Genomic DNA, 15,964 nt, shown 5'->3' with positions numbered 1-15,964 from the left:
ACAGATCGAAGAATTGCGAATTTATAAACGAATATGTTTTTTTCTACGCTGGACCACAGGGGGCTCTGCAAAAATGATTTCTGTAAAAACCCCAAATCTTTAGAACTCTGGCTTGATGTAATTTTGTCTAATAGTTCTCTCACTCTGCTCAGCTCAATTAGTCACTTATTATTCTGCAGCCAACACAGCATGGGAAGCCAGACTGTACATTGTATGCAGAGCTTTTAAAGAGCATCCCGGCATAAACAAAGACAAGCAGACTGCATCTGTACAGCTTGTTTACCAGCAACAAAATTCAACACAAAAAGCACAGAAAGAGAAGACCACTGTAGCGATCGCACAAACAACAAGCTGCACTGCATTTATACTTCAACAGGTGATTAACTGTAAAGGTCAGTTTAAACTTGAAAGCGACCTCATTAGAAATGTATTCCTCCTGTTTCTTTAAAAAAAAAAGACAAAAACAATCCCGCAGACAGACAAAGATGGTTACAATGTTACTATGTGATTCTACGAGTCTAATTTGATTTAAGGTAATTTAAAAAAAGAAAACCTGTTTGTGAGAATTTGCATTTCAGAAATGACTTTAAAAAAAAGCCACAAACACTAAAAACACAGAATTAAAAAAAAATTGTCATTAACCACTGATCCAGCAATTAATGTGTACTCATAATCAGGTCTGTGAAGTTGTAGTCCTTGAACACACCATAAAGTAACTGCATAACTGACTGCCTGTACTGGTGTCTATACACACATAAGCACACACACAAGTAGCGTTTACATTCACGTAGCTTTATCAGTGTGTGAGGTGCTAACGCCAAGGACATTAAGGCACAGATGTTCATGCAATTCACACACACTGTACTCTGTGGACTGTTGCCAAGGCAACTGCAGACCACTGACAAGGGGCTCATTGGTTTCATGAAGTGACTGTTGGCCGCCATGTCAAAGAGCAGCTCTGCATGTGTGTGTGTGTGTGTGTGTTCTCACAGGGCACTAATGAAAGGCATCCATCATTCTGGCCTCTCTCTATCTTTATCAAAGCGTTCTTGTGACCTCACACTCACACACACACACACACACACACACTGCTAATCTCTCCCATCATGGTGCCTACACCTCTGAGCGTATGTGCATGTGCATCCAGGTGTGTTTGAACATGTGTGTGTGTGTGGAGGAGGAGAAAACTACATGGGGGGCAAGAGATAACAAACATACCACCAGTTAGAGCATTCCTCCTGTTTCCGCCTACTCCAAAACACCAAAGAACACACACACACATGCACAGGCTTCTAAACTCATGCATGTTTGTGTAAAAGTGTGTGCGCTCAGGCTGCTGGTATAAAGAAATGCTAATCTGCTCATTGAGTATTCAACAAACCAAATGTTTGCCTTGGGAAAAACGCTGCGCTTAAGGGACTAATTACTACAAGCGCTGGATAGAACAGTGATCTGTTGCGCTGCCTCTTTCTGCTCCCTCCTTCCTTCACTAACCATACTGTGCTTTTTTCCCCCACTTTCTTCTCTGCTCACCTTGGGGTTTCTCTTTCACACTGTTTTGTTTTTTTTCTTCCCGAGCTGTTACCAGTTTCCCATATCTGATATTTTTATTACACACAAAGCACAAGTGAAGAATATGAAAATGACAATAAGTTCAGAAGCTTATAATGTTTTCTTTAAGCCTTAGTGTGGTCATTTTCATTTCCAATTACATTGACAAGCATAAAATAAAATTTCATAATAGGACATTTGTGTGAACATCCATCCATTCTTTTTCTTAACCACTTATCCAATTAAGGGTGGCAGGGGGGCTGGAACCTATCCCAGCTGTCATTTGGCGAGCGGCAGGATGCACCCCGAACAAATCGCCAGTCCGACATGTTCGGAGCTTTGTGGGAACATATTAACAATATCTTTTTACAGTAATGTTTTAAATCAAATACTACATGTGTAAATATTTAGGATCTTGGAAATGTCACAGAACTGTTTTCAGTTTGATGGCTGTCTCTAACAGTCTCTTTTACATAAACACAGACGTGCACATAGACATCCTTAAAGCCAACATCAAGATTTCATCACAGACAGGCTTTTTGTGTGCATTATGAATAAAAATCAAAACTTGTCTATCCTTTTATATCAACAAAAAAAAAAATTCAAAGTACAAAATGACACAGAGAAGTTGAGCGAGCAGAAGTGAAGCTATGCTCTAAACATGTCTTTTTTTTTTCTTTTCCAAAGTGAATAAAGAAAGGAAAGACTTACCTTGACTGAGTCTCTGTCTGAGAGGGCGGAGGGCATGAGATAGAAAAAAAGAATGACAGATTCAATGTCTGAAGCACAAGAACACACTGGCAAACACACAAACACACACACTGCTGCATATAACAGATACATACAGATACAAAAAGAGAGCTAATGGCGAATTTATGATATTTTTGATGAAGATAGTGGGGAATTTCATTACTGTTTATGGATCTTGAGGGGTACTATTAGAGTACTACTGCAAATAAATAGCACTTACACCTCTTTTCCAAATTAACAGATAAATCTCTTACAGTTTTGCTCTCAATTAACCATTCACGCACGCTTTCACACATTGATAGTGACAGGGGTGTCTTTGAAAGCAGACCTCTACACATTGGAAACTCTAAGTTCATTGTTTTGCCCAAGGCACTTCGACAAATGAACAGGAGCAGCTGCAGATTAATCAATCAACCTAACTTGCTCTAAATCCTAATTGCAAAGTTGTGGAGAACCTTTTGAGGATTCAGATAAAGTAAGAAGTGGAAACCTCAGTTTTTCGGCTTTAAGACTTGTGTGCTGATGTTTGCAACTTTATTGGGGCAGAACTCAGCACACTGGTAACACTAAGGCTACGTCCACACTCACTCTCCGTTTTGGCCTCCCGTCCACACTGAGACTGTTTTCGCTGATGGAAAACGCAGCGTTTTGAGAACGCTCTCGAAAACGCATACATTTGGAAACGGTGCTCTCGCGTCGCAGTGTGGACAGCAAAAACACAGACTTTCTAAAATGATGAGGCATGTTAGTCATATGATGCAGTCATGCGACCAGTTAAACTAAGATAGCGGAGGGCATTGTACAGCAGTTGTTTTGTTTGCTCTGAATTTTGACAGCCCTATTAAAGATTAATATCAGTTTGTATATGCTCCAGGTGGCTTTTCTTCAAATTCTTTAACTCTCACTCGATTTTGCAACTTTGTACTTTTGTGTTACTCGCAGCAACAACTCGGTGCTTTTCCTCAACATTTTGCCGCGATGTTTCAAAGAGCCGGAAAGTAAACAAGCGGCAGACTAAATGAGGCAGGTCGAATCTTCTTGTGTTTCATGCATGCACGGTAGTGGAACGTAAGCATTTTCGGCCGTTTGTGGATGCACAACTCTGTGAAAACAACTGAAAAAAGTGGACGTAGCCTAAATGCTAACCAAGTGGTGTTGGTGCCTAAACCAAAACATACAATACAAAAATAAAAGTGGGCAGTAAGATAAAAACAACTAAAGCAAGAAAGTAGAAAAAACAACTCAGATAAATGTTGGAGGATTTGTTGGTTTAATTTGTGTTTGCCTCAGTACTCTGCTCTCAGCTGACATAGTGAATAGATTTTATTTATTAGAGTTTGTACATTATCCGTCATTTTCAGTGTCAGTCTTTTAACACATTAATATTCACCATTATTACTGACCAGTGAAGTTTCTAAATGTGGTGAAGAAGTCCAGCGAAAATGCTTTTTAAAATACTAAAAGGGGAAAAAAGAAAGTTTTTATTCCCTTTGTTCACATAGTCATTTCAGGAATTAAGCTGTAGCTGGAACTGTATTCTTAGTGACTGTGCTCCTTAGGTGGGTAAGTATTACCTCAGTTAGCAGCCGTTAGCTTTACTGCAGCTACAGTGCAAGGTTAACTGCTCTGCTGCACTGTAAAAACCCTCACTGACATGCTGCAACAGAGTAATTAAGTGCTGGCACACAGTTTCAAACCTACACGCACACGTACGCACACATGCACACACATAGTCTCAATGAAGAGTAATTAAATGCTTGAGCTCAAAGTCAGCTCAGAGAAGAATTAGAAGCGCTCTGTGTGAACAGGAGAAAAGAGGCATCATGGTGGTTGTGTATTGCTTCCTATTAGGCCAATTAAAATGGCATAAAGACAAATCAGTTTTTAATTGTTTAACTGCTGTTCATTCAGAGCACTAACAATTAAGCATCAGCCATTACAAGTGGTAATTCGTAATGCTGGGTGAATACTTTGACATGTAAAAGTGGATTTGGATCATTAACTAAACAAAAGATTTAAGCTTTGATGTTTATGTTTAACAAATATATTTAGCATCTGTCTGTGAGTGAAATAAAACAGCCAAGTTGTTGCGAAGTATTTTAGTCCGCTTCAAACTATCTCACCAAGAGTCACGATAAAAACAAAGTGTACTTTCTTCCAATTATAAGGCGGCACACATCAAGGCATAATCAAAACCTCTTGTCCTCAGCGGGTTTTAAATGAGGGAAATAAACCTCAGCTGAATGACAACATGTGATATATTATACTGTGCAATTATTTGTTGAACACAAATAAAGCCAAAACACAGAAGCAGTGTGTGTAAGTAAGTAGCAGACAGGTTGTGCACACCCATTTAATTAACTGATCATCAGCAAGTGTGAGCACCTCTATAAAAACAGAGGCTTTGGCAGTTTGCTCGTCGTTAACATTCAGGGGTGTGTTAAAACAATGCCAAGGAGGAAAGACATCAATAATTATCTTGGAGAAGCAATTGATGCTGCCCATTAATTAAGGAAGTCTTATGAGGCCATTTCCAAACATTCTGAAGTCTATCATCATCATTAAAAAATATTCACAAGCAGGAAACATTCAAGAATGCTGCTAATCTTCCCAGGAGTGGTTATCCCAGCAAATTTTACCTAAGATCAGACCATGCAATGCAATACAGAGAAAGAGCTACATTCCTGACTCTGCAGCCCTCAGTTAGCATGTCAACTGTTAAAGTTCCTGACAGTGCAATTACAAATATGGCTCGTTTGGAAGGTTTGCCAGGAGTAAGCCCTTTCTCTATAAAGAGAACATGGCAGCACAGCTAAAGTTAGCAAAGTTGCTTCTGAACAAACCACAGCATTCCTGGAACAATGTCTGAGGACATACAAGACCAAAGTGGAGATGTCTGGCCGTGATGCACAGCGCCATATCTGGCTTTAACCAAACAGAGCATATCCAAACAAACACCTCATATCAGCTGTAGAACACAGCAGTGCAGGGTTGATGATTTGTAATCACAGAATCTGGGCACCTTGCAGTCAACGAGTTAACCACAAACTCCTCTTTATAATAATACAATAATATAATAATATTCTAGACTAATGTGAGGCCATCTGTCTGAACGCTTAAGCTTGGTTAAAACTGGGTAATCCAACAGGACAATGATTCTAAATACAACAGCAAATCTACAACAGCAAAAAAAGCAAAAAAGATGCAGCAATGGCACAGTTAGATCTCAGACCAACTGAAATGCTATGGCAGGACCTTTAGAGGGCGAGCAGGAGATAAAGGTCTGCTCTCAAATCTCAGGTGACTGAAACAATGTTGCAAAGATGAGTGGGCAAAAATGTCTCCACAATAATGTGAGAGACTGTCATAAGGAAGGCATTACTTTAAGTTATTGCTGTCAAAGGTGCTTCTACAAGCTATTGAAGCTTTTTCACAGGCTGCTTCTGCGTTTTGGCTTAGTTTTTGTTAAATAATGACATGATGCAATATATCATCTGTTGTTGTTTAACTGAGATTGTGTTTACCTGATTTTAAGACCTGATACACCTTGGCTGAAAAGACTAGATAGGTTTATCCCAATTGGGGAAACCTTAGAACTAGCAGAGGGTGTGCTTTCTTTTTGCCTTTACAGTAAACAAACTGAGAGCGTATCTTTGTATCTACCTTTCTCTTGTGTAAGAATTTGCCCCTGATAATCAGGTAACTCGCTTTTTGACTAAACCATAATTAGAGTAAACCTTAAAGCAATAGTTTGAAAACTCAAATTGTGACTTTGAACATACAAGCAGATGTAACAAATGCAAGGGTAATTTCAGGCATGAAGAGACCAAGACTCACACAGAAACAAACACGCACAAACCAAAATCAACACCTGCTATATAAAAACAGCACATACAGAGCAGACCTCACCTCGTGTGTGTTCGCTGTTGTTATCGTGATGCTTCCTCTCATCTTTGAGTGGCAGCTGGTGACTCAGGGCAGAGGACAGAGCCAGCAGGCTGGCAGTACTGGCCCCAGGAGGCAGAGGGGGCTGAAGGCCCGCTGGGTGGGGTGTTAGCGGGACAGGGATGGCATGGCCATGAGACAGGTGCTGAGCCTGGAGTTGCTGCTGCTGAACCAGACACAGAAACACCAATTAAGACTTGAAAGATCATGCATGATAAAATACAAATAAGTAGGTGACAAAAGGAAAGAGAAGGAAAGAAAAACAAATTCAAAGTGAGCGGGGAAAAGATAGCAACTGAAACATGTAGGCTACAGCTAGAATAGTTAAATATCAGATACACTTTTTTTAAATTTGATCAAAAACACCAAAACCTTTGATTTATCAGCCAACATAAACGGTGATATTTATATAACTGACAATTTCTGTGAAAGATGCTAAAACATTCAAATTTCTTGCAGAAAGAAGTTAGCTATTACTACTATACAAAATACTTTGGTTTTATTGTATATTATTATGAATACATCTGACTTTGTACTTACTCTTCTCCTGACATTATTCTTTTTCAATTAATCTCTTAAGCTATTTTCCAACATTGCTGTAAAAAAAATAATCTATGCATTTTGTATTTAGTTGTGTGTGTCTGCGTGTGTGTGCGTGTGTGTAATACACCCACTCCTATGATGGCGTTGAGTTCAGCCATGGTGACCTGCTTGGCCCTCTCTACTGCCTGCACCACCTGCTGCTGATGCTGAGAGACACACAGAAACGAAAAAAAAAAAACCCCAGAAACTGAAACAGCAGCTGAGACGGAGAAAAGAATGATATGAAAAGAATTTTATAGTTATTACAAACAACATCTTTACAAAATTCAAACAACATTTAAAATGGACTGGAATGGACACGTAAAATGAGCAGGAACTTATCTCGTTTCATCACATTGAACTTGCATATGCGTACAGCAATCATTCTAATGCATTCTGTGATATCTTTTAACCTGCTTTCCATCTGAATCCGTCATTGTGCTTTGCCTATCAAACCTTATTCACAGCTAAAAAGCAGCTGTCAGTTAGTTGCACACTGTAACTTCACACAGCCTGCAATTTATTCAGAATTAACAATGCACTGACTGTCAAATATGCCAATCTCATTAAAACAGATATCAATGTTCAGTAACACGAGCGAGCTATAAAATCACCCGAAACTTGATATATATTTTTTCCTTTTTATTAAAACTCGAGGTTCTGACCAGAATCAGGTCAAACGCCAGACAGCCAAGATTCCCCGAGGCCATTGAATCATGACTGCACTTCAGTGCTTCGCTTCAGAATCTGAAACCCATCAGTGCATTCATTAAAAGTCATCAGGCAGAAGAAGCAGCTAGCAGCTAATTAGGGTATACTAGTTAGTCAAGTGTAACCTGCACAGGCTGGTTGATTTCCTCTACGTGGAGGAGAATTAAAAAACAAACAAACAAGTGGATGTCCAAAGGAGGCAGTTAAAGATGTGTATTACAAGTGGCCAAAAATTCAGTTACAGACTCGTACAATATTTTGTGGATTCTGTGACTGGTTTAATGTTTCCGTTTTGAGATTGTTATTAAAATTTTATGCAGCACTGTTTTCTGATTTTTGCTCAGTCTGCTCACACGTCTCGAGACTGAACAGCTCCAAAAAGTTCAACACATAGGGAAAAAAGATGGGTACCAGGAGAGGCAGACAGCTAACAGGGCAAAGTCATACAAAGGGTACAGAGAGAGGAAGACAGATCCAGACAGTGAGAGAGCAGCGAGATTCATCCAGGAGCGCAAAACATCAAAGTACGCCCGAGATGAAAGAGCTTATCAGGTGTGGAAATGAACCTGACCATCGAGTTCAGCTACACCTCTGCAGGCTCAGACTAACCTGCCTGAATGTGACACACACACACGAACACACACACACGGAATGATCCACTATATAAATTGTGGCAAACACTTTTTATGCAACAGTTCTAAAAAAAATAGAACAATCCAAAATCAGTCGTATAATCAACACTAGAGTTCAATCTGTGCAGATGCTTTTCATTTCTTTGTATATTGTTACACCATAGGCTCCACTGGAATGTCACACTTGGGGAAGCAGTTTTAGATGTGCAGATGTTGCTAGTATAAGTTAAAGGCTTGGTGAGGTAAACCATTTTCAAAGAGGTATTGAACAGATGCCGGGGGAGGGGGGCATTTAAGAGAAAGAAATCAAAATAATAAGTCTACCTCAGACATTCTGCTGTAGTGTTTCCACACTGATGCATTTCAAGAGTAAACACGAAAAGCTGAGAAAACTGAAAAAAGTTGAGAAGGACGCCATGATGCGCGATACTAATGAGATGGAGTTGTAGAGGGTCGTATCCTAGCAGCCTGTTAGAATTTGCACAGGACTGAACGTAGATAATCAGTGATAGTTTGCATAATGCCTCTGCACTCTGACAGAGGACGTCTGAATTTAGAGGCTCTATATATACCAATGTACATATTCTGTTGCCTTCAGATGGCACGAAGGATTCAGTGCACTGAAGTAGATTTTCTTACAGAATAACTGTTTCACCATTGTTTTTGTATTTGCCTAAAGAGGATCGATTACTTATGATTTCTTGTAAAACTGTAAGGGAAAATCTGACTCCAAATATGAAACAATACCTGCAATCACAGCAAAACTGTGCCTCGATGGTTTAGTGATTAACATATTCACTTTACACCTGTTTTGGGACTTGGAGGTGACAAAAATCTAGCCTCGGGATGGAGATTACGCGGCAATGTATTCCTGGTGCTGGTTGTAAAACTGGATAAATGAGATGGTTCTGTTGGGAAGGGCATCTGGCATAAAATCTGTGCCAAAATGAAAATATGGGGATCCATCCACTGTGGTGGCCCCCTTGGGAAATAAAGGAGTAGCCAAAAGCACATACAATCATACAAAATACTTTTAGATTTCACCTATTCAGTGATTAATTATTCAGGTTAATAACCAACACAGTAAAACAGACAAAATTTACTAAAATTATTATATCAAATTAATTGTGCATTCATTTGGTAGCTTAATAAGAGCAAAAACTGACTTTCTGACTGAGAAAGTTCAAATGAAGAGCTCAGAAATCAGCTCAGAAAATTTTGATACATGATCTGCTGAGTTGTTAATGTCATACATAAAAATATGGTGAGTTTAAGTAAATATCTGGTTGCTGTTAACCACAAGGAGGGAACTAGATAAGCATGGAGGTATTTGTTTGAGGTAAGTCAAGTAAGAAGTCAGGCAAAGCAGTTATTCGCAGAGAACAACATGTCTTTTTCTTTTACTCTGAGCAACTGACTTAAACACATCTTGGTGTCCTTCCAACTCAAAAGCACATGAACACCTTGAAGTCAGAGGAATGATTCCTCACTGGGGATATGGCAACAACCGAGGAACATGTGAATAACGAGTAACTAAATGCCAGATTTTACAAATTATGCTCATTTCCAGTTTCAGATTTTCATTTTTGAAAACTGCTACAATAGCTTAGCGTAATTCCTCACCCCACCCAACTGCACCTTGAAAACAGATGGTAGGAGAAGCAGGTGGACTGGGTCCCTACTATGCACATCGCCAGAGCTGTGTACCAGACATGACCAAGTACATAACCACCACTTCTGAGAAGAGCATATTAAGAATATTTCCTCTCTTTGACATTAGGGCTGCCACGATTAGTCGACTAGTCACGATTACGTCGACTATTAAAATCGTCGACGACTAATTTAATAGTCGACGCGTCGTTTGAAGCTTTGTAAGATCACAAAAGACGCAGGAATAAGTAGTAGGATTTAAGAGTGTAATAACGGACTGAAACAGAAGATGGCAGCACTGCATATACAAGGATGCCAGCTGCCGTTAAACCCCGAAGAAGAAGAAGCAGTGTCCCAGAATTCATAGCGCAGCCCAGCTCAGTTTACAACAATGGCGGCAGCTAGTTAGTTTTAATATTACTCTTATTATTCTTTCTGGGTCACAAAATAAACGTTTAACATATTTTTAGGCGAGAATGTAGCTGTGTAAACCTCAAATATCTGCTCAGTTTATCAAGACATATTTTCAAAAGCGCTCCGACGTTTTCGGAGACGTCTGTTACCCACTAGCTCGATAGCTAGCCGGGGGCACGGCTCACCAGAGCCCGTGAGAACACCGTGACTCCCGGCAAATCGTTTTCAAACCCACCGCCGTCTTTCTCAGGTTAAATATATATAAGTCACTTAGATAACTTCAAAATGTTATTGTTTGGCTTTTTTTTAGTATTTTATTTGTTCCTGAGTAAATCGGTTTGGCTGAGATTAAAGTTATAGTTTTTACACAGCTGAATAAACGTCAAGCAGACAACTGATTATCAGAAGTGTGAGATGCTCGAGAATATACTCCGGTGTCCCGTTATATTTTAGATAGCAAGGAGTTTATTAAACTTCACCGAAACAATCTGCAAATTTCATTAAAATTTAATAAACTATCATCTTGTCTTTTTTTTAGGCAGCCCTATTTGACATCACAAAGATCCATAGTTTTAACTAGCGGCCAGGTGGTGTGCCCAAGTGCTTACAAGTGCTCTTTAAATCAGCCAACCCCACAGGCCACGCACCGGTACCAGTCTGTGAGTCGTTTGGTACCGGGCCGCGAGAGTTAAGGCTCGTGTGTGAAATTTATGGTTTTCAGGGTTTTTATCGTTATTTGTTTAGCGTTTTTTATCGTTAACTCTGTTTCCCTGGGTCTTTTCCCGTGTTTTATGAATAAAGCTTCTTTTTTTTGGTACCGGTACTGGTCTTATTTTGTTGTATTTATCCACGACACCTTAAAGGCCGGTCCATGAAAATATTGTCGGACATAAACCGGTCCGTGGCGCAAAAAAGGTTGGGGACCGCTGCTTTAAATGATCATAACTCTGTTAGCGATGTGCTAGAGATAAAATTGAAATGGTTTCATAATGAGGAGAAGACAACATTTATGGAGATATTCTGTGTGTCGTGGTTTCCCACTGTATTCCTGAAGTACTTCTGTCTGAACACCGACAGAAAAATTAGCTCCAACTAGATGCTATCATGTGCGCTTCACATTACTGTAACTCCTCAACCATTATAGGTAAGAGAGAAAACTTAAATGGTTGGTGAAATATGAGAATTGTTTTGTAATTTTACAGCCAAAACTCCAAAATAAGTCCAGCTGGTATGTATGATACTTGTTTGATAAAGAGCTAAAATAAGAAAAAGTATAACTGGTCTACTTTAAGGACGTAATTATTCCAAAACTTTCAGAAACAGATGGCACTTTTGTTGCCGTACCTTACTTGCAAATGTAAATGTCAATCAAGGAATGCATATGTGATCTTAAAAAAGGGGCCTTTTTATGGCAGAGACATAAAATCTGCCTCATGATAATGATTCTATTTATATGTTATGTTAATTGGGGGATTTTATTTACTCAAGTATATTTTTTCTTTATAAATTTGTCAGAAATAACATTTTTGTCAACTGACTTAACACAAACTTATTGCCTTTGCTGTAAATGGACCAATCATACTTACATGGCCCCAAAGGCCAATGAAACATTATCAGAAAATGACAAAAATAAAAATTGAAAACAAAGCGCTTTCACCAAAAATACACAGACACAGTCGATGTGATTTGCTGCACAACAATAATGTGAATGTGTTACATTTTACTTGCACATGCAGTAAACAAGGCTGTGCACCAAAACAAAGCAGCTTCCTCTCCCTGCCTCCCCTCTCTGCAGGCCTCAGGGCTGTGTAGCAGCACCACAGTCTAATGCCATTATTCCTAATCCACCCTAAACCCTCCTAATCCATGGCTAATCTGGAGGAGAGCTTTTGGAGTCCACACTCACTCCTTCCTGCTGTTCCCACCCCTCAGCACACACACACACACACACACACACACACACACACTGTCAGCTCCTCAGAGGAAGGATTTATCAGCTCAACACATGCACACCTAAAAATTTCACAATAAACACTGCATAAAAACACTTCTCACACCCACTGCTGTATGTGCACACAATTATAATGTATTTTAACACAAAAAGTATTTTCTCACACACACTCAGCCACTGGCTCCTGCATATGTTAGTGGGAGACATTTGATAAGTTCAGAGCATATCTGTCTATCCTGAGCAGGGGGGATTAGCCCAGGATAATCTGTACGAGTGTGTGTGTGTGTGTCTGCGTGTGTGTGCGTGTCCCCATATTTTTCTTTCTCTTGCTTTAAAATCCACCACACACTTCTCCCCTTTCCTGTCTCCCTTCCTCCCGCTCTCTGACTCTCTCTCACCCACCTCCTTCTTAACTCACAGTGACAGGCATTTTTGAGTCTTACCTCTTGAGAGAGGAAGGGGATGACTTGGGCGCAGATTGCGTTCAGCCGTTTAACGATCTCCGCCTGCAAGACAGAGAAGTGGGAAGCACACAATCATTTTTTAAATTTGTTTAAACTCTCTAGCAGACAAGAAGGCGTCATCCTGTTCACACAGCCTTCAATTCCTGATTCAGTTTATATTAAAGTAATAGCTCACATAACTTTCATTTCAAGACCTGTTTACTTCGTCACATGAAACTAATAATTTGATGAACATCTCTCATAAACTTGTGTTTAATATCTAGTGTGTTTCCTCCAAAACAAATCTCTGGGTGCATGGGAACTTGTGCGTTTTAAATGTCAAGAATATTTAGTTAACTCTAACTCAGGAGGTAGAGCAGATTGATTACAAACTCTAAGTTATGCTATGACAGGATACTGGACAGACAAAGATATCCCTGTAAAGTGTTGTGTGAATGAGGAAAAGCACCGTAAGTCTTAAAAAAAGTGTTGCTAACCAAAGCAGAAAATTCAAGAAATAATATCTGAAAGTTTCATAAACTACAGGAAGACGTTTCCATGCAAAAATATAGAGCATCACTATTATCACATATTCAATTCACTAAGCATCTAACCCATAACCAGCATTTTCTAAACAGCAACAACTTTTTTACTAAGCCGAATTTTTTGCTAAACCTAATTACCAGGAGTAACCTTATTAGGTACACCAGTTCAACTGCTCATTAAAACAGATTTCTAATCAGCCAATACCACAGAAGCAGCTCAGTGTATATAAGCATGTAAGCACAGTCAACATGTCCTGCTAAAGATCAAACTGAGCATCAGAATTTGGAAGAAAGGTGATTTAAGCTACTTTGAATGTGGCATGGTTGCCATAACCACTTGTTGCAGTAATACAGAAGAGCATCTCTGAATATGCAACATGTCAAACCTTGAAGCAGATCCGCTACAGCAGCAGAAGACCACACTGCATACTACTCGTCAGCTAAGAACAGGAAACTGAGGCTACAGATTGAACAGGCTCACCAAAACCGGACAATAGAAGACTGAAAGAGTGTTTCTCACTCATGGTTTTCATGAGTCTCAATTTTCAGCGTAACATTTAGATGACAGGGTTACATATGATGGATCCAACCCTGCCTTGTATCAGTGGTTCAGGCTGCTGGTGGTGTAATGGTATCTGGTACTTTTTCTTGGCACACTTTGGGCCCCTGAGCATCATTTAAACTCCACAGCATACATGTCCGTCCCTTTATAACCAAAGTGTACCCATCTTCTGATGGATGCTTCCAGCAGCACAACATGCCATGTCAAGCTTAAACTATCTCAAACTGCTTTCTTGAACATGAGCATGAGTTCTCTGTACTCATCAGATCTCAATCCAACAGAAAAACGTTGGGATGTGGTGGAAGATTAGCATCATTCACGTGTAGCTGAAATATCAGTACAAAAGTACAAAAGTCTCTGAGGAATTTTCGAGCACCTTGTTAAATCTATGCCATGAAGGATTCAAATGATTCTAAAAGTAAATACTCCAAACTGGTACTAGCAAGACAAAAGCTCCCAATCACACAAGCATTCATCCGCCTAAAATACAAAACCGTTTTACAGATTTTCTAACACATTTATAGAAACAGTCAAGCCATACATTTCCTGTTTTTACCATTTTATCACTTAAATGTAAAATAAATTTGCATGCACCTCACACACAAATACAAACAGGCATAATGTGTATGCTCTGCACACATACTTCATGAATGAGGAAGAAGGAAGGAGGAAGGAATAAAGCATTCATGTACTCTTATCCTGATGTATCCTGAAAAATGTCTATCGCTCCTTATATTTTCACCCTCTCTCAACACTGACATTATCTCTTAGTTACAAATCTTTTTTGCAGTGCTGGTGAACTTTATCAACTTCGAAAACAAATGCAGCTGAATTCTTTGAATAATCAAACAACATTTCTGCCAAGATGCTGAAGATTTACCTTGGACCCTGCCATCTAAGCCTCTTGACAGAATAATAATAAAAAAAAGTGTCACTCTGTGAAAGGAAAGGTACAAAATCGAACAAAGTGGTTGTTTAAGAGACTTGTAATGGAAGCTGATAGCAAAATGGAACATCAACATTATCAAACTGAGATATAAAAGCGGAAGTGCACCAATTCAGCACTGAACTCCTGTAACTCACAATGTGCAGTATTTAAAAAATATCAGAATCAGTGCAGCAGAGTGTCTCTCTTTTTACAAATTCTTCTTTGCCAAATATGCCACAACCGCCAACAATGGACAGTTCACTGCTTTAATCTAAGATTATTGTCCTAGTAGCACTGAAATAAGTCTTCTGCTGCTAGCCTAAAGCAAATCACGTACAGAGTTGTGCTTAGGGCATGTCTTTGTACAGAGGTCGCGTTTAATTCTTGAACAAGCCCCAATTTGATATGACCACTTTACCAGACCAGAACAATGGACTAGTAAAGACTTAATATAGATTTGTTTAACTCAGTGTAAATCAGAATGATCGGTATTAGTAGTGTAAAACAATATGTAAAGCTACTCATGAAGTGTATGTTGAATGTTAAAAACAAACCAAAGGGTAATGAATAAAGTTTCAGCCACACTGCAAGGAAGTTGCTCACTGCGTGTCTCTTTGAAGCTGACATCTGTTAACTATAACCCTCTAATGAATTTACTACTGGGTCATATATTAGACTGCATTCTCATTGGTAGTCCCTTCAATCAGTTGCCCGGAAGTTGTCAAAAGTTTATCTTGGGTTCTGCCCAGGTTACTTTGCCAATGGTTTCACCTGGAGTCGCGTGAAATAGCCAAATATTATTCACATTCGATGATTTCCAGTCGCTGCCCTGCTTCCAACGTGGGTGCTGCTTCAGAGATGGACAAAGTAACTTAGATGAAGTTTAAAGCACCCCTGCAGAACACTGGTCAAGTGGCAAGTCAACTTAGCTCTGCAACATAACGGGAAAAAAGCACATACACAATGCACTATCGCTCACAATTCCATAATACTCACAAAGACCTTTAAACTGACTCTTGTCTGTAACTAATTGGAGTAAACCTTCAAGTACCAGAGGAATGATCACTGCACTTAATTTGAAATAAACTGATAAAATGTGCCTTAACATTTAATGGGTGTTAGAGTCACTTGTAATGACAACCTCTGCAAATTTTTAAAGATATCTGAGAGACAGTTTTCAACAAGATGTAGGTCACTTTAAAAGGCATCATAATTTCATCATATGCCCATCAGAAAGCTATGACATATCCATTTTTCATCTGTAAAGACTGGATGTGTATTTATTTCTTTAAATTATAGC

The 15,964-nt window shown here is 39.3% G+C and overlaps 1 protein-coding gene across 3 annotated transcripts in view; it reads right to left on the bottom strand.

Annotated features, from left to right (window-relative positions):
- LOC146376486 (transducin-like enhancer protein 4) overlaps positions 1-15,964 on the bottom strand; it is a 45,617-nt gene that overhangs the window by 14,805 nt on the left and 14,848 nt on the right. For 2 of the 3 annotated variants that reach the window (XM_084946165.1, XM_084946162.1), the window contains 4 exons: positions 12,630-12,692; positions 6,921-6,995; positions 6,211-6,412; positions 2,263-2,279 (listed from right to left, as the gene is read on the bottom strand). In XM_084946165.1, the coding sequence (XP_084802291.1) occupies positions 2,263-2,279; positions 6,211-6,412; positions 6,921-6,995; positions 12,630-12,692 (357 nt within the window). The remainder of the gene's footprint in view (positions 1-2,262; positions 2,280-6,210; positions 6,413-6,920; positions 6,996-12,629; positions 12,693-15,964) is intronic. The other variant, XM_084946163.1, reaches the window with a different exon arrangement.

The sequence above is a fragment of the Perissodus microlepis genome, chromosome 12 (assembly GCF_051167445.1).
Source record: "Perissodus microlepis isolate ML-2025 ecotype Zambia chromosome 12, ASM5116744v1, whole genome shotgun sequence".
Taxonomy (NCBI): Eukaryota; Metazoa; Chordata; class Actinopteri; order Cichliformes; family Cichlidae; genus Perissodus; species Perissodus microlepis.
Note: the sequence above shows the minus strand (reverse complement) of the source record. Positions and strands in the feature narration are given on the sequence as shown.